At 41.9% G+C, this 23,405-nt stretch overlaps 1 protein-coding gene across 3 annotated transcripts in view; it reads right to left on the bottom strand.

Moving 5' to 3' along the window:
• tgfbr2l (transforming growth factor beta receptor-like) overlaps positions 1 to 23,405 on the bottom strand; it is a 54,934-nt gene that overhangs the window by 5,857 nt on the left and 25,672 nt on the right. For all 3 annotated transcript variants that reach the window (XM_060074876.1, XM_060074874.1, XM_060074875.1), the window contains 2 exons: positions 22,449 to 22,590; positions 16,659 to 16,786 (listed from right to left, as the gene is read on the bottom strand). In XM_060074876.1, coding sequence (XP_059930859.1) covers positions 16,659 to 16,786; positions 22,449 to 22,590 — 270 coding nt within the window. The remainder of the gene's footprint in view (positions 1 to 16,658; positions 16,787 to 22,448; positions 22,591 to 23,405) is intronic.

Genomic DNA, 23,405 nt, shown 5'->3' with positions numbered 1-23,405 from the left:
GGCCACTGAAATGCATCATAATAGACACATATAGGTGTCAACTTGTTCCTCGTGAGTTTAGTTCAGAAATTTCTTCAAGCAAGTATGGCGGAATTTGAGACTGAAGACTTTTCTGACGGTAGCGATTTCGAGGAGTTTCTCGGCTTCGAAGATGTTGATGAGGCCGAGTTCTTTGATGACGAATACGAACCGATTGACCGGGAATTATGGTTAAGGCACATGTTCGTGAATGACGACGAGGAAGAAGAAGTATGGAATGGGGCTATGGGAATGGGGCTGCTTGTGTTGCCGGTGCGAAGAGATTACTGGCGACAGAGTAAGAATCTCTTTCGGACGCAATTCGCCAGAAATATGTCCCGGGACAGATTTGCGGCCATCTGGAGGCAAGGACAATAGTAATACTTATTGATTGTGATGATGCTGTAATAAGAAATTACGACAGTTTATATGTAAGAGATGTATTACTGTCCCGGAGATGCGCAAAGCACCCGGGTGCGTAAGACCAGATAAGCTTCTCTGGAATGTCACTTATACTTATCAATAGTAATACTTATTGATTGTGATGATGCTGTAATAAGAAATTACGACAGTTTATATGTAAGAGATGTATTACTGTCCCGGAGATGCGTAAAGCACCCGTAAAACCAGATAAGCTTCTCTGGAATGTCACTTATACTTATCAATAGTAATACTTATTGATTGTGATGATGCTTTAATAAGAAATTACGACAGTTTATATGTAAGAGATGTATTACTGTCCCGGAGATGCGTAAAGCACCCGTAAAACCAGATAAGCTTCTCTGGAATGTCACACCTAAGTGCGATCTCCAGACTAGCAATACATCTCTTCCAAAGAATAGAGCTTCTTTGGAATTTCACACCTAACTGCGATCTCCAGAACAATAATGCCTAGGCTACTATACATTCCCAAATTATAGCCTGTATCTTTTAATTACGCTACTTCTTAGGATGGAATGCAATTGTATTTGTATTATGCATAATACTTTTATTCAGTAGTCATCACATACAAGTGCATGTAATTTAAAACGCAGACTGTTTACAGTTTTAGTCCCAGTCTGTTCCCCTTCCCATGTTTGTTATTATATACTTTATTACTTTCTTATATACTTATTTCACTTTATTATACTTTATTTTTTTTACTGTTTTGTGCTGTTCCTGCACTTTTACATATTTTTTTACTTTTTTATTTACTTTTCTACCTGTATGTAAATATTGTAAATATTTGTAAATAAAAACTCAAATTTCCCATGTAAGCCACAGGTGTCAGCTCTCAAATACTTTTTGAATTGTGTTCCTATCTGTTACAGGGGCTGAGAAATCAGTAATTTAGTAGGCGTTGACACAATTGCTGAATTTCTAGAAAAACTTCAGGTTTTGGGGGCTTTTCTGAAATCGCCTATAGGTTTTACAGGCATTTTTTCCAGGCGCTTTAGGCCTAAATGGGTTAATGGCACTGGAGAAGTCCAAGAAGAGAATCCTCACTGTGCCGCTTCCCTTATCCAGATGGGAGTGGACTCGGTGTAGCATGTAGAGGATGGCATCCTCTACATGGAATGGAATATGAATATATACATGGAATATATATATGGAATCAAGTAACGCAGTAAGTGATGAGATACCATTAAAACCTCCAACTTCAACAAATTTCATCCTATATCCTATATACCTTTACGAACAGTTCAAGTCCGGATTCCGCCTACTCCATAGCACTGAAACAGCACTCATCAAAATCACCAACGACCTGCTTATGGCAGCTGATTCTGGACTACTCACCATCCTCATCCTCCTGGACCTGAGTGCAGCCTTTGATACTATCTGTCGCACCACGCTCCTCAACAGACTATCCTCTATTGGCATCACCGACATTCCGTTTGACTGGTTCAAATCTTATCTTTCTGGCCGTACTCAATTTGTCCAACTACAGTCTTTTAAATCCTTCCCCTCCCCCGTCACCTCAGGCGTTCCCCAGGGTTCTGTCCTGGGGCCCCTACTCTTCATCATTTGCCTCCTTCTCCTCTGCAATATCTTCCGCAAATTTGACATTAATTTCCACTGTTATGCTGATGACACCCAGCTCTACCTCTCTACCAAGCCCTCGTCCACTCCCCCGCCCACTTCCCTTACTGATTGCATCTATGAACTAAAAAACTGGTTCACCTGCAACTTTCTCAAACTCAACAGCAATAAAACAGAAGTTCTCCTCATTGGCACCAAATCAACCTAGACAAAACCTGACAGCTTTTCCATCACTATCAATAACACCTCAGTTTCCCCCTCCCCTCAGGTTAAGAGTCTGGGTGTCATCCTCGACAGCACAATATCATTCCAAGCACACATCAATAACATCACCAGGTCTGCCTATTACCATCTACGCAACATCAACCGCCTCTGCCCATCCCTCACACCCCATAGCACAGCCATCCTTGTTCACACCCTGGTCACTTCCCGCATCGATTACTGTAACTCCCTCCTCTTTGGTATCCCCCTCAAGTCCATCCGTAAGCTTCAACTGGTCCAGAACTCGACCGCTTGCATCATCACCAGAACCCCCTCCATTAATCACATCACTCTTGTCCTTCAGCAGCTTCACTGGCTCCCGGTCAAAACCTGCATCCATTTCAAGATTCTGCTCCTCACCTTCAAGGCCCTCCACAACCTCGCCCCTCCATACATCTGTGAACTCCTGCACACCAACACCAACACATTCTCACTCAGAGCGCGTCAATCTTTGACGAACGGTCAGTGACTTCGGCTTCAGCTTCTGCCGCAAAAGGGTACCCCTGTGCTTCTTTTTTCGACGCATGGGGTTTTCAACTCGTTACAATGTAGGCCTCCCTCCACGGCAATATATGAAGCTATGAGCATTCATCCCATTGGCTAATGGGGGACCAGATGGCTGCACATAGAGACGCTATGAGCATTCATCTCATTTGCTAATGGAGGACCTTGTACATCTTTTTTCGACGCAGGGGGTTTTCCACTCATTTCAATGTAATCCCTCCACTGCATTATATGAAGCTATGAGCATTCATCCCATTGGCCAGGGGCGGACTGGCCATCGGGAATACCGGGGACATCCCCGGTGGGCCGATGGCCCAAAATACTATTATGTACCGGCCCACGCCCATCATCGCATCAGCGCATCAGCCCTACAATGGTTATTACAGCGGCACAAGCGTAATTTTCTCCAAGAGCTATACCTATCTAATCACAATCGCACTGACTGACTTTTATACTGCTACTCGCAATCGGTCTTCACACTCATGGTGACTATTTTTCGATTTTTTTTTAAGTGTCTTCTAATATGTGTTTTACAGACTTCGGAAGTCCAAAGTAAGAAAAGATCTCCACCTTATTAATAAACACCTCTAAATTGGTTCTTACACAGCCGAAGTGTTCTCAGCTGTGCGGATTGAGGTAGAGAATTTGGATTTGCATACATACACGCAACGCGGCACCCAGTTCTACGCATGCGCTCAACCCATGAGGAGAAAGGGATTGTTTGCGGCGAATGTCTCCAGCTTGAGACCCGCTGAGGGACCACCGCCGGAGGCGGAGGTGCCTAAGCGCTGCCCGGCAACGATCCCTTTCTCCTCCTTGTCGTGGTTCAGTCTACTTCACATTGATGAGGACGTTGAAGAACCAGGAACGTCGGAGAACCCAACGCGGTCGTTTGAGATTCATAATATCGGCTCACACATCTTTTGGCCGTTATAATATTATATGATATAGATATCTATGTAGGCTATATGATAATATTTTGATATAGAGCTCCAGGACTCCCGTGTGTTCTAGAATATTTACAGAACACGGCTAAAGGCTGTGTGAGCCTCGCCATTGCGATACATCCACTGTAAACAGAGCGAATGGTACCGTGGCTGCAAGCTGCTCAGGGCCACACCCCCACCCTCCTCCTTGACCCGCCTCGCTCCTTCTCATTGGCATTATAGCTACAGCCACCAAAACAGCGCATTTGGGGGAAGCTCAATGTGCGACTGGCTCGGAGTGGCTATAACTCTGCACCACGGCTGGATTTCGGGAACGTCGTTATGTAACTTACTGTTTTGTTATGCACCTTCAGCACCCCTACACACACAAACAATCACACACCCAGCATGCAACACGACTGATACCACTGATGTTCACACCCCATCGTATGTTCTGTTCTGTTCATTTCTAATATATTGTTTATTGTGTGGTCTTTCTCTGCTGACATTCATTCCTTAAGGCTTTGTAGTTATACTTGTATAACCATCTGATACTAGCCAAGAGTTAAGCATATTCATCTAGCAAACTATACCTACCTTGGAGTGTTACAATAGCCAATAATCATTTTATTCCATGTGTCCATCCAGGCAAATTGGTGGATCCAAATGTTATTAAAAAACAAACATACATATATGATGTAATTTCTTTGTAATCATCCAAAATAATGTTAAGTGTATGGGTATTTTTCCCAGAAGGCCACTGACTGTTCGATACGCGCGATCCATTGAGTGGGCAACGCGGCGTGTACTTAGTGGGCCGCGCGCCGTGTATTGAGTGGGCCGGTCTGACAGAAACTCCCGGGCCACTTTTTTCCCCCAGTCCGCTCCTGCCATTGGCTAACGGAAGACCCGATGGCTGCACATTAACGGCGATTTTACAGTGAAATCTGTGACATTACTCAACACAACTAAACCAACGTGTCCTTGTTAATTACACAACATGTATGGGTTAAGGCTATGGACATCACTTGTCCTGTTTTGTGCTTTGATTGAGAGAAACAATCATTTTTTTGATCAGTGTTGGGTAGCTGAGGTCGTTGCTATAGAGACCACGTCCGTCCTCTTTTTTGACAACTGACAGAGCAACCCTATCTCATTAAAATTATGTTCCCAGAGAACTATTCGGCATTCTCAATTACGATTGTCTGAAAAACTTATTTTGTCCGTGATTACGTTTTATTGAACATATCGCAAATACGAATTCGTTCTCAGCCTATTTTTTGCCATTTATTTACTGTGTTACTATGGAAGAATAAAGAATAAATTCATGCATTATCATTCAACTTGAACATGTTTTTTTACAGTACAGAGTGGCGGAGGGATGACGTATGTTGGCCAACCCAGAAGTGAGCGTCGCCCTGGGTTCCCTTAACAACAAACCAACGGGTTTTTCCATTGAATTTTGGATGATTGCAGACAATTTTGGATTCTTGAAGCACCTCCTCAAAAACTGAATAAAATAAATGAACTAAAATAAATGAATAAAAATAACACTGCTCCAAATATCGAAATGTAAACCAATGCATTCTGAATGGGAGTGTTTCTCCGATATATCCATGCTACACAGAACGAAATGTAAACCCATACAAATAAAGGCTCCATGGTCATAATAATTTAAATATAATTAATCTCCTGAGTGTGTAGGGTATGTATTCTATTTTTTTCCAATGGGGCTGCGTTCACGTCACTTGACTGTCATGGTTGCTATGGTGGTTGCTATCGACCGCCCCCTCTAATCCTTACATGGCTCTAAAAACCACGGGGCAAAGGAGCTGCCGTCAATTGTGTTGTTTTTGTCGTACACTAGGGTCTGATGGTTAAAAGATAGACGGATATTCCAAGGTATCCTTAAAAGGCACGTTGGATGTTTTTATTTTCTGCAGTTTAGACTTCGCCTATCACCTATTTTTTAAAGCAAAACACCAAGCTCATTGATTTAACGAGGCAGGGTTATTTGAAACAATTAATTAAATATGTGTGAGAGGTCAGTCCTCCTTCTGAGTTTGCTTCCTATTATGTCTAGTGTACACCCCTACTGTCCACAAGCATCCCCCCCCGCCCCTCCCCATATGGATTTGGAGAATTTGTTGCCACGTCCCAGTGGTGGTGGTATCATATATATGAAAGAGGGCATTCAATTCTACTACAATGATCAATTAGGAGGCCGAAGCCCTAAAAGAAGTGATGCGTGTGTGTGTGTGTGTGTGTGTGTGTGTGTGTGTGTGTGTGTGTGTGTGTGTGTGTGTGTGTGTGTGTGTGTGTGTGTGTGTGTGTGTGTGTGTGTGTGTGTGTGTGTGTGGAACAAGCCCTCCTCGACGGATAAAATAAGACTATGCCGAAGGGATCATCTCCCTTTTCCCATACCTGGCAGATCCCATGAGCAAACTGGGTTATGTATGTGGCTGTTATCTCAAGTGTCTTGATTCAGACGAGTGTTGCATGTTCCATGAGTGTTGCATGCATAACATTAGTCCAGCAATATATAACTTATCTGTGTCTGTGATACGTCCATAGGAGCATTATTACAATGCAGAAGATGGAAGTGGATACCTGGCCTGGAGAATAAAAACACTTCAGAAGGAAGCATCGGAGGGACGACCTAAGCGCTCACGGCAATCACAAACAGGTGCAGTTTTTGATGTTGGTCTCTGCTTGTATTAGCTTGACCCCTGTATAATTTTGGGCTCAAATGAACACACAGTATGGTGTTGTGTTTTATTTATTAGAATTTGACCTGTTTTCTTGTTAAATTTTTCCAAAATGCAAATTGTTGTAATATCCTTAAATGTTTATCACTCTGTACATACTTATGATCGTGTATGGTCATCCTGGCCTGTAGTTTTGTGCATACTTTGTGCACATGTAACACTCATATTATCTGCAATCATTCTAGGTGGACCAAGATATGATGATATGCTAGCCATTTCCCACGGTTCATGGACCCTTATTTTTTTTACATAATAATGTGAAATCTGAAGGTGATTTTGTGTTGAGGTTAATATGTGTTGGGTAAAATACATCCTCTATACTTTGTGATTTTGTGTAGATCGATCAAGATTTTAGACTTCTTTTTGGAGGTTCAACCTCTGCAAAGCTATTGGAGAAGTGGTCTACCAACATAAAACCAAAGGTCATCGCACAGAGCCGTGACCTCACACAGACTGAGGAGGTAAAATATCTCATCCAGAATGCCGTTGCCACTGAAGTTGAAGAAGGTAACTATATTGGCACATAGTTATTTCAATGGAATTGATTAATTACTGAGAAATTAAGGGTACTGCAGATGTTTAATGCATTATACTGGTTATTCATCCATAATTGGTAGGTTAAAGTAAGTAGGAAGAGGTCTTCAAACTTATCAAACTGAAACCTAAAAATGCCTATTTTATTTTGTTGTCTGTGCCGCCAGGTTGGGACAGTGACATGTCTTCCCTTCTCCTGCTGGTTCACTGATGCTGGTTTTGCCGCCCTCCAGTCAAGGCCGCAAGCGACCGGGAAAGATTTCAGCCAGACAAGCATGCATGAAATTCATCAAGGGGAACCATTAAAGCAGATTAAACACACGTCCTTAGAAGTAAAGATACTTTTGTTTGTTGTTCTCATCATGCCTGAGTCCCATATGTATTTGAATCAAGGTTGTAATGTGATAAACCTGTCCATATCCAGGCTGCTAACTACGTTAGGTTACGTTGCTGTTAGACGATTGACGTTTCTCTTTGTCTCTCTCAGACTGGTACCAGCATTCAGGGACACCTGGATGTCATTGTACGAAGTCTCGAACCATATCTGCTAGCAGTTGGGCCAAAGAAAAGTAGGATCCAGTCTAACTTCATAGTCATTGACCAACACGCTTTGCCCTGTAAAGCCTCAAATTCCCTGGCTGCTGTTGATGAGCTTTTTAAAGCTCACTACGTTTTTGGCACTAAATACTGTCAGGAGTTGACAAACCTGTACACTTTCCTGCAAACAACTGTGTTTGACATAGATGCTGTAACCACAGAAGTAAATCCAAGAGTGGCTGAGCTGAGGGCCAGAATGCTACAGTGAGCAAGATTATATGCTTTATGTGTAAAAGGTGGCATGCCAATGCCAATGCACATATTAGACACTTTAAATGTTAAAGTGTTAAAAAAGTTAAAAAACTTTAAAGTCTTTGCTCAGGAAAGGGTCTCAAGTTAAAATGTGCTCATAGAGGTTTTTTCTCACGTTTATCAAAGTTTTTCTGGATTACGAAAGCATCTAATCAAGTGTTGTGCAAATGACAATTTATGTTTTGATGATGGTGAATGTTCCACAACCAACAATTCCATTTCATTAGGGGATACAGATGTTTTGCCCACTCAGAGTTTGCCATGTGACACTGTTCTGCAAGAAAGAAACATAGTAAACAGTTGTGCAACAATGCTCGCAAAACTTAAAGTTGCTGGGGTTACAGAGGTAACTATTAACTATGTTGTAAGCGCCGTACAAGAAGTGCTCAGAGACATACATAGTCACACTCAAGAAGCTCTAAAAAATATGAGTGTTTTGAGAAGGTGATTAATCCTTTTGTTACATTAAACAGTGAGAGCAAGAGAATGGTCTATTTTTCTGAGAAATGGAGGAAGATAGATCCAGTTGAACTTGTTCTTGGAACAAGATTTGCTACACGACTTAAAAGAACAACTAGAACTTTTCTACAAACCACTGTCAAAGATAAATTAAATTTATATACATACCAATTCTTGAAACGCTGAAGTCCATTTACAATCACCCAAATATCAAAGATATGTTGATTAGAGATCCTAAACAAAGTCATCATTTACTATATGACATACAGGATGGAGAATTCTTTAAGGATCATGCGCTCTTCTCAAAACAAGAGCATGCTATACAGATCCACCTTGTTTTTGACGAATTTGAGTGTTGTAACCCCCTTGGATCGAAAAGAGGAATCCATAATTCATGAGCCTTCCATTTTACCCTCAGAAATGTTTCACCTAAATACAATTCAAGTTTGCTAGATATCCATTTGGCTGCTTTGTTTCATGCATAAGATATCAAAACATATGGGTTTGAGAAAATACTAGCGCCACTTGTCCAAGATGTCTCAGCTCTTGAAACAAATGGAATTCAGATTCCTCTATTTGATCATACCGTTTATGGAACCATAATACAAGTTACTGGAGACAACCATGGTATTCATTCTTTATTTGGTTTTGTGGAATCCTTTAGTGCTAGATACTGTAGCCGCTTTTGCCTATTAGAGAAGTAGGACTATCAGACTGAATTCACTGAAGATAGTTCAAAGATGTCATTTCGAAGTAAAGAGCTTCATGTTGAACACTGCCAGACAATGCAGAGCAATCCCACTTTACCTTATGTGATGGGAGTAAAAAAATATTGCCCTTTGAATTCATTGCAATATTTTCACACAACAGCAAACTTCTCAGTTGATATAATGCACGATATTTTGGAGGGTGTTGCACAGTACGAAATGAAATTACTCATTCAGCACCTGATTAGAAATGACACTACATCAGCAGAAGTGCAAAGGAGAATTCAGAGTTTCAACTATCGCTTCATGAAACAAAACAACAAACCACCTGGTGTAAAATTAGTGGAGGGTTCGAATGACTTTGGCTTAAATGCCATTCAGAGCTGGTGTTTACTACGTCATCTACCCATTATGTTTGGAGATCTTGTGCATCCTAATGATCAGCACTGGTATTTGTTCATTTTATTGCTGCAGATTGTCAGCATAGTGTTTTCTTCAGTTGTCTCCTCGGGTATCACCATCTACCTGAAACATCTAATTTCTGAGCACCATAGCTTATTCAAGCATTTGTATCCAAGCAATAGATTACTGCCAAAGCATCACCATATGGTGCATTATCCACGATGTATGCGGAAAATTGGACCACTGATTCATAGTTGGTGTATGAGATAAGAGGCAAAACACAACATCTTTAAAAGGCAGCTAAAAAGCTTCAAGAACATTAAAAAGACATTAGCAAAAAAACACCAGTGTTACATGGCTTACTTGGCAAACATTTGATCCAAATGACATGAAAATGGGTCCAGGCAAAATGAAACCCTTGAATGAGATGGAAGTTGGGACTAAAGTTCCAGAAAACCTTAAAATGCCTGTTTGGACTAAGGTTCTTGATGTTAAATGGGTGAAATGCAATGGAAATGTATTTCGGCCTGGTTTGGCCATATGTTTGAAAGTCGAAAATGAGTTACCAGTTTTCGCTGTCATCCAGAAAACTGTAATCAAAGATGAGCAGGTTCTTTTTATTACAACTGCTTTAGAATCCATATGCTTAAATTAACATGTCCATGCGTACAAGGTATTGCGTACATCAGAGGCACCCTTTGTCTTGGACATAAAAGGTATTTTTTTACCACAGAATATTTTATATACTGATGTCTTATGGCGGTGATACAGATTTGTTTATTGTGCCTTACTGTTTCATGTAATTTCTCCCTCTTCTTATATTTCTTCTCTTCACTACTCTAACAGACCTCTGAAGAATAAGTTCCGCCTCCGAGGCTCCCGGTTCCCTCGGTCAAATGTCTATGTCTACTCTGTAGGTGGCGAAGAAGTAAAAGCTGCTCACGTTTTGAAGTGCACACTTTTTCCATCTAGTTCCTTCTTCAGCGTTTACTTCTTCGCCACCTACAGAGTTTGTTATGCACGATTATTCACCATGTTATTTCCCATGGACATTTGACCGAGGGAACGGGAAGCCTCGGAGGCGGGACTTATTCTTCAGAGGTCTATTCATCTCTTCTCTCAGTCTTCATCTTCTCATCTCTGTCTTCCTCTTTTTTATTTTTATTATATTTTATTATTTCTATTGTATTTTTATTCACTTTATTTCTCAGGAGTGCCTGAGAAATAAAGTGCAACATGGCTATACATCTTGTTTTGTAAATTATTTCAGTTAATTGTTAGTCGTAAAACAGAAGAAATGCATAATTATAAAAAAAAACTGAAAAGAGTTGATAAATTACTCTTATATGAGGATAAACAACTCTGAAAGCTGAGGAAAATGGGGCATTTTAGAGTTTCTCACAATATAGTTGATGAAGCTCTGAACTGAGTAGAATAGTGTTAGTTAATTGAGTTAATTTCAAACCCACTGAAAAGAGTCAATTACCACCACAAAGAGTCAAACATTACCTCTGGATTGAGGAAATTTTACTCCGGGAAAACTGCTCAACTAAAAGAGTACATTTTTCTCTTTTTAGAGAGGGACCAAATGTTATCCACGGCAGAGTAGAACTTTCTTCAATTTGAGTAAATTTGACTCAGGCAAATTTACTGTGTAAGCTTTAATATCCGCACATAGCCACAAGGGAGCAGGACCAAACATATAAGCTGTAATAACTGCACATAGCCACAAGGGGAGCAGGACCAAACATATAAGTTGTAATAACTGCTCATGGCCACAAGATGGCAGCATCATCCCACATATGAGGAAGCCTGAGGCAGGCTCTCAGATCATATCCACCAGAGCATGTACTACGTCATATAGGCCACGCCTACTCGGCATAGGAGCCGGCGCGCGCTCCAGAGATGTCAGAAATACACGGTAGCCCCTGTATTGGTCGGCCGGTTGGATCTCCGCACGTGAATATACAATTCCCCTCATATTGCTTCATAGTTACCCTACCAAAACTTGAACAAATAAAGTGAGTCATAAGCGAGCCAGATTCGAGTACCTTTTCTAAGGAACACGACATTCTTAAGAAATAAGCTACAGGAGAAATAATTTTGGATCGTTTTCCTGCTGTTTGTGTTTAGCAGCTGTGTCAGATTCAATGCTAAGAAAGTGTTAAATAATTTTGGACAGTTCCCTGCCCGCCGTGCTGGATAAATAAATCAAGAGAGAAACAGACCCTCCAAAGATATAATTCTGTTTCAGTCTTTTTGTGTATTGAACGTTCAAAAGAGTTAAATTAAGTTAGGCTTACTGCCAAGGTGTATGTCTTTGTCCGCTTCAGCACTGAGCTTAGGACAGCGACACAAGAGCCGCACAGGTAAGCTACTGATTCGCTTTCCTCAGTGCCGCAGAGAAGCGCTGAAACGGAAATGAAGGGAAACCCGTTTTTTTCTTTGGCTTATTTTAACTGGCCCATCCAGTTTTCTGGAGGCCCACCCACAATCAAAATCATGGCGCCGCTAGTGGCCCAGAGGGAATAGAAAATGCCCGCGTCAATTTTTTTTAATGCTTTATTGTGCATTCACATTTTTATAACGCTTTATAAAAATAAAATGCCTTACCTAAATAAACAAAATGCCCAGTTTATTTTAGCTTTAAATAGCTACCTGACTGCTGTGCTGCTTATCCCCAAACATATACAATTCAATTTAAGTGATTTCTTAGTAAAATGAATATATGTGAGACAAACCTTACATATATATATATATATATATATATATATATATATATATATATATATACACATGTATACATGGATCTGACTGTGGATAAGATAGGCATCGTTAGAGTTTGGTTAGAAATGTGCTGGGGACAGAGACGCATTCGGAAGTGCATTTTCAGAAGTGCTGGGTACAATGAGGATGCACTCTTTTATTCTCTTTAGTGCAGGTAATAATCTGGGAGACGGCATACCCTTGTAGATAATTACTAATGAATAAAATGAAGAAAGCGTTTTCAAAAAGCACTGGACATATGACCCACTATGTTCTGCTCCATGCACCTAATGTTGAAAACGTGAGCTACGAACATAAACAACGAGGAGCTAGGAAAGGAAATAAACTATGTGTTTAAGTTCAGAAGGGGCAAATGTGTGGCTACACACAGCACTACAAAAGTCGCCAAGATTGAAAAAGCATAAAATATTTGTTGCACAGCTGAACGCTGTAGCACATCATGAGCTGGCTGTTCTCAATTCACAACACGCATTCCATCCAATCTACATCAGGCATTCTGACCAAAACATATGCACTCCATATGCACTCCACACATATCCACTCATATGCACTCCACACATATGCAAGACATGGTGACTAATGTATGATAGTAAGCATTATTGGCCCTTAACACTAATATTCAGAAAAAACACTGCCTCAAAAGGCTATTGGCTTAAGCAACACCAGTAGAGGCATATACTTTTCCCTGAACTTTTAAACGTTGCAAACGTGCAAAAACATAATTATATATTTATGTGGCATTCAGTCAAATGCTTAAAATATATCTGTGGCATTCAGTAGGCCAATGCTGTGGCAAAGTGTGTAAAGTATGACCAAGTGTTTCTTTCTGTTCAATAGATAGAAGTTTATCAATCCCCTGTAGGAGAAATGTGTTAATGTTTGTCCCTATAAAACAATAATGGTAAAAAAATAAATGCAAAACATGACGGTAACTCTAAAGTCAAACCGTCCAATCTGAAGGCTCTACTTAACCACTCCCCCTACTCATTTCCACCAATGCAAAGCGAACAGTATTCAGTAGGGGAGGGAGTAGCCTAACTAGTGTGTGACCGACCCAGAGGAACGCAACGCAAATTGAATGTGAACATGTGTGAGGCTTTAATAAAATCCCGGACGGTTTTGAAATTCAAAAAGAGGGCATATCTGGGCAAAAGAGGACGTCTGGTCACCCTACGTACGGGGAACCAATTTGATTCCTACCTGTTCCACTGTTAAATAGCGGCGCAAGTTGGTGGGCGCTATCCTGGTAATTTCTAAGTTTGGCATGTAAGTGTGTGCATGGGTTGAATTGCGTGTGTCTCACGCCGAATGTGTGAGACTTGAGAGCCCTGCATTCATGTGGACTCCTCTGTCTGCAAACCCGCAACCAAACTTCTGGAAATCCTCTCATTCTTCAACATCACCCAACACATCGATTTTCCAACTCATAACAAAGGCCACACCCTGGATCTGGTCTATTCCACTGGCATCACAATCAGTCACCTGGCCAGTAACAACCTCCACATCTCCGACCATCTGGCCATTACTTTTCAAACTCGCACTCCCTCCCCCCACGAGAAGCAAAAACGCACCATCACTTTCCACAACCTCAAGTCCATCAACCCATCCTCTCTTTCCACATGTCTTTCTGAGTCCATCGCTAAACTCACCATCACCCACAATAACTCCCCTGACAACCTGGTTAACTGCTATAACTCATCCCTCTCATCCTGCCTTGACCAGCTTGCACCTGTTCAGTCTAAATTGGTCTCATTCTCCCACTCTGCCCCATGGTACACTGACAAACTCCACCATCTCAAATCCAAACGACGCCAAATGGAAAGGCTTGCCCACAAAACAGGTCTTACCGTCCACCAGGAAATTTACAAACAACACCTCCAGCTATACAACGACACCCTGAACTCAGCCCGCTCCTCTTACTACTCAGGAATCATCCAGTCTGGCAGCAGCAATCCAAGGACCCTCTTCAACACCATTAACACACCCCTCAAGCCAATGGACACCATCTCACACTCCTTCTCAGTTGAAAAATGCAATAACTTCCTATCCTTTTTCAACGATAAAATCAGCACAATCTACAGCCAGTTGACCATCGACCCCGCCCCACCTCCCAAACCGGATCCCCCCCTAACGACCGGTCAATCCTTCTCCACATTTGCTACCATCACCTCCTCTGATCTTTCCTCCATAGTCTCAACCATGAAATCAACAACCTGCAACCTGGACCCGCTCCCCACCACACTTCTAAAGGCCTGTCTCCCCATTCTCTCCACCCACATCACTAACACTGTAAACTCCTCTATATCCTCCGGCCATGTCCCCTCCTCCCTAAAGCTTGCATCAGTCACCCCTGTACTAATGAAACCTGGCCTGGATCCCGATTCCCCTAACAACTACCGCCCCATCTCCAATCTACCTTTTCTGTCTAAAATCCTGGAACGTGTTGTTGCCAAACAACTCATCACTCTTTGAAATCTTCCAATCCGGTTTCCGCTCCAAACACAGTACAGAAACTGCCCTCCTCAAAGTGGCCAATGACCTTCTGCTATACTCTGACGCTGGCTCCCTCAATATCCTCATCCTCCTTGACCTCAGTGCTGCCTTTGACACGATCAATCACTCCATTCTCACCTCCCGCCTTGGCATCACTGGCACCGCCCTCTCCTGGCTCGGATCCTATTTCTCCGACAGACATCAATTCATCGCCATCAACAACTGTCAATCAGCCACTAATCCTCTCATCCACGCTGTCCCCCAGGGTTCTGTGCTTGGTCCACTCCTCTTCATTCTGTACATGCTTCCACTTGGTCAGATCCTTCGTCACCATGGACTCCGGTTCCACTGTTACGCCGAAGACACACTGCTTTACCTCCCCTCCAAAACCATCAGTCCTTCCATCCTGTCAACCCTCTACAACTGTTTGACTGACATCAAGACCTGGATGCAAAGCAGCTTTCTCAAACTCAACTCCAACAAATCAGAAATCCTCATCATTGGTCCTGACACCTTCACTCACTCCACTCAGAACTTCACCCTTAACATTGACCCCTCCACCCAAATCCGTGACCTTGGAGTTATCCTGGACCCCACTCTCTCCTTCCTCCCCCATGTTAACCATATTACCAAAACTGCCTTTTTCCACCTCCGAAACATCGCCCGCCTCCGCCCCAACCTGTCAACTACCGCTGCTGAGAAACTCCATGCTTTAATTTCATCCAGGCTTGACTACTGCAATGGTCTTCTCTACGGCACCACCACCATAGTCCTCAATAAACTTCAACATGTCCAGAACTCAGCTGCACGCCTCCTCACTGGTACCCGCTCCAGAGAACACATCACACCTGTCCTCCGTGAACTCCATTGGCTTCCAATTAAACACTGAATCAACTTCAAAATCGTACTCATCACCTACAAGGCCCTCAACAGCCTAGCCCCCCCCCTACCTTGCCGACCTCTTCCATAACCACGCCCCCTCCTGATTCCTCAGGTCCATCTCTGCCAACCTGCTACAAGTCCCCCGGACTAAGCGCCTGACTTGGGGTGATCGGGCCTTCTCAGTTGCCGACCCCACTCTTTGGAATTCACTCCCCTCCCACATCAGTCTCTCCAACCCTCTCTTCTTTCAAATCTGCACTCAAAACATACCTTTTTACACTGGCCTTCACCACCTAACTCCCAACTTATTCTTCATGTTTAACCTCTGTTTTTCTTTTAATCGTAGTCTGTCTTAATATATCTGTTTGTTACATAGTCTGTTACATAGTTTAGATAGGGCAATATGTAAAGCGTCTTAGAGTACCATATTAAGTGCTATATAAATTTCATTTATTATTATTATTATTATTAAAACAGCCGACCACTTGAGTGCAAAAAACGGACCTCCAAATCTTAAAGGGGACATATTTTAACACTTATATAAAACTTTTCCTGGGATTTGGGGTGTTGTTTTGGGTCTCTGGTGCTCCCACACGCATACAAACTTTGAAAAAAGTCTACATCATTTGAGTGAGATATGCATTTCTGAAAGTACCCCGCCTACAGTTACCAAACGACCGAGTCAGTTTGGGCGCCTCCTCCTACGTTGAATATTGCCTCCCACTTCCTCACTCCCCTCCAATCAGAGCATAGATTTTGTGTACCAGCGGACGAGCAGCTCCGGCGGGACCTCGGTGGCAGCGCGGCAGCTCAGCCCCAGGAGTACAATCCCTTTCTCTGCCGGACTGCTGCCGAGCTCCCCCCGCCGGAGCTGCCGGACTGCCGCCCAAGCTTCGGCGGCAGTCCGGAGGATGAGACATGGAGGAGAAAGGGATTGTACTCCCGGAGCTGAGTCGCCGGACTGGAAGCTTCTAGCAGTAGGTTTTACATTTGTGGCCACACAGCCCAGACCATTGAGTACAGAAGACGCTCATAGAGATGGACAGCACCTGGTGTTGTGTCCATGCTGGGGGAATATCCGGCCGTCCTCGGTCCCGCAGCACCAGGTCTCTCATGCTGTCGATGCAGGGCTGCTCACACACCCTAGAGCCGAACGCTGGCTGGTAGACCCCCACCTCTGGAGAGTCAAAACAGTCAGAACGTCAGGTTTTAAGGAGGTCTGGATGGACCTCACAGGTCCACACAGTCAGACCCTCAGGTTATAATGAGGTCTGGACAAACCTCATACACCCCCGGTCCACACAGACAGACCCACAGGTTATAAGGACGTCTGGACAGTACAGGTCCACTCACTCAGACCCTCAGGTTATAAGGACGTCTGGACAGTACAGGTCCACTCACTCAGACCCTCAGGTTATAAGGAGGTCTGGACAGACCTCATACAGCCCCAGTCCACACAGTCCCTCAGGTTATAACATGTAAATAGGTTATATCATACAGCACTCTGTAGAGGTAGTTTACATGTTGGAGGTACATTCTACTGATAGTTCAGAAAGAAAAGTTTATTTTTTTTGCCTAGAAATCTGTGCTTGAAAACTTGACACCTTGTGAAAAAGTTTTTTCAACATTGAAAAAAGAGATCAAAGAGACCATAGCCTGATGCAGATGTTTCAAACATCTGCAAACATTATTTTGTGTTCTGTTTTTCCTTCTTCATAATTTTCAAAAACAGATTTTCAAAGTTCAAAATGTTCACCAGCACATTTGCAGTTTCAAATCTTACCATGTTCTCTCAGCGTACTATTTTGTTTCCCGTACTGAAACCTTGTAAATAGGGTTCTGTAAACAGGTGCTTAAAAAAAAATCAAAAAAAAGTTTTAAAAGGGTGAATATTTATTTTGAAAAACGTGTAAGGTGAAAATTTGCAGCATTAAATTGTATTTATTCAGAACTGAGTTTTCAGCACTGACTTTTCAGAGATTTGGCCACTCAGGGGCAAGTTTACGAGTCACGTGATTATTGCCGGTGTTCTGTCGCTGATTCATTCTGATACTCTGAAACTCTTGACAGTGCTCGGCCAATGACAAAAATAACAAGCGGCGAGGAAGGCCAAGCTCCGTGAGTGACCAATAACGTGCGTTGCGACTAGTGGTGGATTTATTGATTAGTTTCCATGATTCAGTTCGTGTCGGTCAGTTCGCCAAGATCACTCGTTCGCGAATCGTTTGTTCGTTCAGTCGAGTTTCCGGTAGCAGTGAATCGAATCATGGAATGCAAGGTTCTCAGCTGAGTCAGTCAGACTCAGCTCCTCGTTCGTTCGTTCAGTCTGGTTTCTGGTAGCGGTGAATCGAATCATGGAATGCACAGTTCTCAGACTCAGCTCCGCTCTCGTTCTCGTTCTCAAACGTCAACATTACAACTTTAACCAAACGCAGCGGGATGGGGAGTGTAGGCGATTATTGGATGTTTAAACTATCAGCAAGATAATAGGCTTGATTTAGCATGGGTGTTTTAGGCTCTCATAAACAGAACCCTGTGCAGCCCAGGACTAAATCTAAAATAGCTGCCAAAATTAACACTGCCTTCAAAACGAGTGCTGGTAAATTGTGAAAAATGCATTAAACTGTAATCAGAAAATGCGGTTTTATGCTCTAGACCCTATAGTATCTGTGGTATAAAGGCTGGTACGAATTTCAAATTACAAATGTGTACACTTTATGTTGAAAGTATAGGCCGTTGCGATTTCCATTGAAACGAATGGCGCGGTGACTAGTCTTCACAACAAGAGCTGATAGGTTGTGATAAATGAATTCAACTGTAATCAGGTTATATGCTATAGACCAGGGGTTTTCAAAGTATGAGCGAGTGAGCCCCCCCTCAGAGCACAAATTTCAGATGAGCCCCCCCCCCCAATTCTTTTTTCTAAATCCGTGTTTTGAAAGATCTTTTAATTATTTTACACATATTTTAAACATCTCAGATCATATTTTTTTGAAACATTTGAAACATTCTTTAAACATTTTAAACATCTTTGTGCGTTTTTAAACACATTTCTTAACACATTTGAACATCTTTATCTTTGCTTAACGTTTTTGAAATACATTTGAACATCTTAATCTGTGGTCGATCTGCCTCCTTTTTAGCTCACCTCAACTTTAGTGGGAGCAATGAGTTTGCGTAGCTGTGTTCGAAATAGTTCCCTATCACGGATATAGTGCACTATATAGGGTGCTCGCCATTTTGTAGTAGTGTTCGAATTCTCAGTGGTACATTTTGGAATTTGGAATTAAAATACCTAAAATTTGAGTGAATTTACGATGTTCCCTACATGTTACTCCCGTATACCGCAATGCAATGTGGTCGTGTTTTTCCGGAGGAGAAGAAGCTGAATAATAATGAAAACGAATACATTTAATGATGGAGTCTCCAGCTTTCGTTTGGAGATGCCAACAATTTATTTGGGATTTAACATGTAAATGTAACATTCAAAATTAATAAAAAAAACCTTGATCAACGTCAATTCAACATCAATACAACCTCCAGCTTTCCTCGTTGGTGCCCGGTTTGTTTACATGATGTGGGCGGCTGAGCGCATCTGTCTGCGTCACACAAATACCCGGCGCATTTACTGACGCAAATTACGTTTAGAAATGTTCAGCGTAGTGTCCGAATTCTCGTTTGTTCGTTCCCTATATAGTGCACTATATCCTAAACACTTTATAGGGAATAGTGAGTGAGTGAATAGGGAACGATTTTGAACACAGCGCGTCTTTGTCTTTGTGTTTTTACTTTTTTTATGTTACTTTTTCTGGTTTATTTTTTTCTCACGACGCGCCCCCCCTGAAGAACCCCCCAGAGGAGGCGCACAGTTTGAAAACCACTGCTATAGACACTAGAGAATCTCACCAACAAGAGGCTCCCAAAGAGCTCTTCATGTTACTAATTATACCTTTTAGAATTCAGCCAAATGTAGCTCGTTCTGACTTATGATTAGTATATGTAGGCCAATAATCAACTAATTCAATACATCCTTTAAACTGAAGTATTCAAAAGTAAAAAATAAATTTTCTAGTATCAATAAATTGCTGTAGCCGATTGTTTTCATTGCATTTACAAAAAAAAAAAGAAAGAAAAAAAAAAGAGAATTCCCAAACCGGCAAGTGTCAGCAGCATCTTTGTCATTAAACGTTGCCACGGTAACATGTGCTCTCGTGAAGTGCTGTCCCAATCCCATATATACCTATCTGAGCCCATGTGGCCTCACACACTCACTCATTTAGCACCTGAGATCAATTAAGTCTGTGTTTCCTTAATCCTTAGTCCTCAGGGCTCACTTTGGGAATGGGCCATTCTCCCCAACGGCATAACAGAAACTCTCCACATGCCCGACTTATAATATTTTTCACCTCTTTCGATGCTTTTACACTCCCCTTGGAAAAAAGCCGTGAAGTGGAGCAGAGATATTGACATGATTTCCAAGTGCGGGTGGTGACGTATATCATTCGCGTCGAAAGCAGCGATGAGCTGTAGTTCACAAAGCGGCCTCACACAAAATCTAACATTTTCAAACTTCTCTTCTCTCCGTTTTCTTTGCATGAAAAATTGTCATTTAAATCCACAAACAACATATGTGTAATCCAGGGCATATAAAGACTGGGACCAGAAAATAATTACTTTCTCTCCATTGAAACCCATTCATATTTTTCGATCTCATATGTCCCATGGGCTCTACCGGAAGGGGCGTGACTTTGCCACTCTATAACAGGGTGCAACGCCCGGCAGGTGTCGGCTGGCTGGCAGCAACGACACTAACTGTCTAGACACGGTCCAATAAATAATGAACTTCATCACAGCCTCAAGAAAGCGCCTACAGTGCTTTATGGCAAACAATCGCAACAAGAAACGCCTGCAGAAATTCTGCGACACCCGCTGGTCTCAGCATGATTCGTGTACAGTATGTCTTCTGTTATTGATCAATGTGAGGACATTTTAACCACGATGGTTGAATTAAAATCAGAGGGGAGACAGCAAGTGCAGCTCGAAAGCGACCTCCCACACAAGAGCAATGGAATCATTTGTTTATTTTTATTATATGTGAGAGGGTTGCCATGTGACGTCGCGTTTGATCGTACATTTCGGCTGCGCATGTATTTTTGGTTTTGCTGCAAAAAATTATGTTGTTGTTGACTTCTAACATGTCTCCGTCTTTGCTGTTTAAATCTAACAGTATTCTATGAGTAATATATCATCGGTAACCACTGTTTTGGGGGTATTGCGAAATTAGGCCAGCTGGACATTTCATGGTATTGGATGTGTTTTAATAAAACGCATCCAATACACGGAATGTCCGCTGGTGACGCCACTGAGGCTATGGTAGGCTAACAAAGCTCTTAGCATCCTACGAGTACCCCTGGAGTCCTCGTTAGCTACGAGCGTTTTCACGACGTTCGTTACCAACGATTCTTTCGGGAAACGGTATGAAAACTGCATGATGCTTGTACGACGCACTTCCCAATCCATTAAGGCTAATGATGCTTTTGGGAAACGGGGCCCTGGAGTCCTCATTAGCTACGAGTGTTTTCACGACGTTCGCTACCAACGATGCTTGCGGGAAACGGTTGGAAAACTGTACGATGCTTGTATGACACACTTCACGAACCACTTAGGCTAACGATGCTTTCGGGAAAGGGGGCTCTGCACCAGAACACTGTCAATAATCACATGACTCGTAAACTTGCCACTGTGTGGCCAAATCTCTTAAAAGTCAGTGCTGAAAACTCAGTTCTGAATAAAATATAATCGTGTAAATGTACACATTACACATTTTTCAAAATAAATATTCACACTTTCGATAATTTTTTATCAATGCATGAACATCTGTTTGCAGAGCCCTATTCACAAGGTTTCAAAACCGGGTAACAAAAATAATACACTTGGAGAACAATGTCAGATTTGAAACTCTGCAAATGTGCTGGTGAACATTTTTTAACTTGAAAATTGTGATGGAAAAATGTATATGTTGCTGCCTTTCAGTCATATAGGATTTGTTTTCCATTCCGTGTATTGTCTTGTCACCCTGCTTTTCCTCAGTGCCATCTACGTATTGACCTTTGTGCTTGGGTCAGCCACCTCACCGTTGGAGTGTGCGATTTCGTCAAAATGTTAACCCTTGTGCTCTGGTCATCTGTCCTACCTTCCCCAGAATCAATCAAAATGTTAGTCTTTGTGCTCTGGTCAGCTGGCCCACCTTCCTCAGTGGCATCTAAATGTAAACCCTTTTCTATTGGAAAGCGGGCTGCCCTCCTCAGAATCAATCGTGATGTTAACCTTCGTACTTGAGTAAAACGGTCACAAGTGATAGGACATCCTCTTGTGCACTCTTCTGCTCGTTGAGAACACAGGCAACTCTGCGTCTTGGGTAAACATTACCTGATTTGATTGCAAAGTGGGGGGGATCTGAAACTCCATAAAAAGCCCTGTCAACCTGTATTCTGGACTCACTCTGCTAGAGAGGAGTCTAATGTATTCATGCATTAAACCTAGGTTATATTTGTTGTGTGCTTTTTGCATTTAGAAATCTCATCTTTCCTAGACGCAATATCTGTTAAAGGAAATTGCCACGACAGAATCGGTTGGTGAAAGTTATGGAGAAGGAAAATAAGAACACAAAATCATGTTTGAAGATATATATTGATGTATTTTTCAGGCTATAATCTCTTTTTTAAATGTTGCAAAACCTTTTTTACAAGGTGTCGAGTTTTCATACGCAGATTTACAGGCGTTCGAAAAAAATAAAGGATGGTTTGAATTATGACAGTATTCTTATCCCATAGTTTTACCTCCGACGGCGGAGCAGCGGGAGATCATCTCCCATAGCACCAGGGCCATAGAGTACACATCCATCTGCTTGAAGGCCTCCAGGTCCTCCAGATTGACCCTGGACTCCAGCACCTCTGGGGCCATGTAGCGGGCCGTCCCCACCTAAAGCCCAAGAAGGTCACACATCAGATTACACACAACATCATTAACACAACTAGCAAGACAAAATAGGGCTTTAAAGAAGGATCTGGATTTGATCAATGTAGAACGAGTTCCATGTGAGTTAAAGTTACACTACAGAGTGCGAGTAGAAGCAATCATAGTAGCAGTAGTATTAGTGGTTATGCAAGTTTATTCATAGTTCTTGTGGTAATACTTTCTGTATTATCCAGTGTGATTGCTGAACTATTACATCTCAATAAAGTTGATTATCTTTCTTTCAAAGTTACATCAATGACTTTTACAAATATTTAAACAAACCAAACATAATTCCCACCCTACAGAATTAATCCCTTCCCCCTTGCTATCATTCAATGGTTAGTCATTCGCAGTGTTAGGAAAATTCACTTTCTACGTGAACTAGTTCAAAGTTCAGTTCACAAAATTTTTAAATGAACTAGTTCAGTTAAACGTTCATAATTCAAAATTTTGAACTAGTTTTGAACCAGTTCCAAAAAATTAACTAGGTCATAGTTTTTTTAATAATAATAATAATACATTTTATTTGAAGGCGCCTTTGATAGCACTCAAGGTCACCTTAAAGGGCAGTGTTTAAAAAAATAAAATAAAATCAACGATCATAAAAAACACAAGAACAAGATACATTGAAACAAATTTACACAAGTGGGGTGAAATGGGTGGGAGACAATGAATTAGATTGAAAATGTCAATTTAAAAAGATGTGTTTTTAGACGGGACTTAAAAGTGGAGAGAGTGTCAGAGTTACGGATGTCAGGTGGGAGGGTGTTCCAGAGGTG

The sequence above is a fragment of the Gadus macrocephalus genome, chromosome 16, assembly GCF_031168955.1.
Source record: "Gadus macrocephalus chromosome 16, ASM3116895v1".
Lineage (NCBI taxonomy): Eukaryota > Metazoa > Chordata > Actinopteri > Gadiformes > Gadidae > Gadus > Gadus macrocephalus.
The sequence above is the reverse complement of the archived record's forward strand: the minus strand, read 5'-3'. Positions and strand labels throughout refer to the sequence as shown.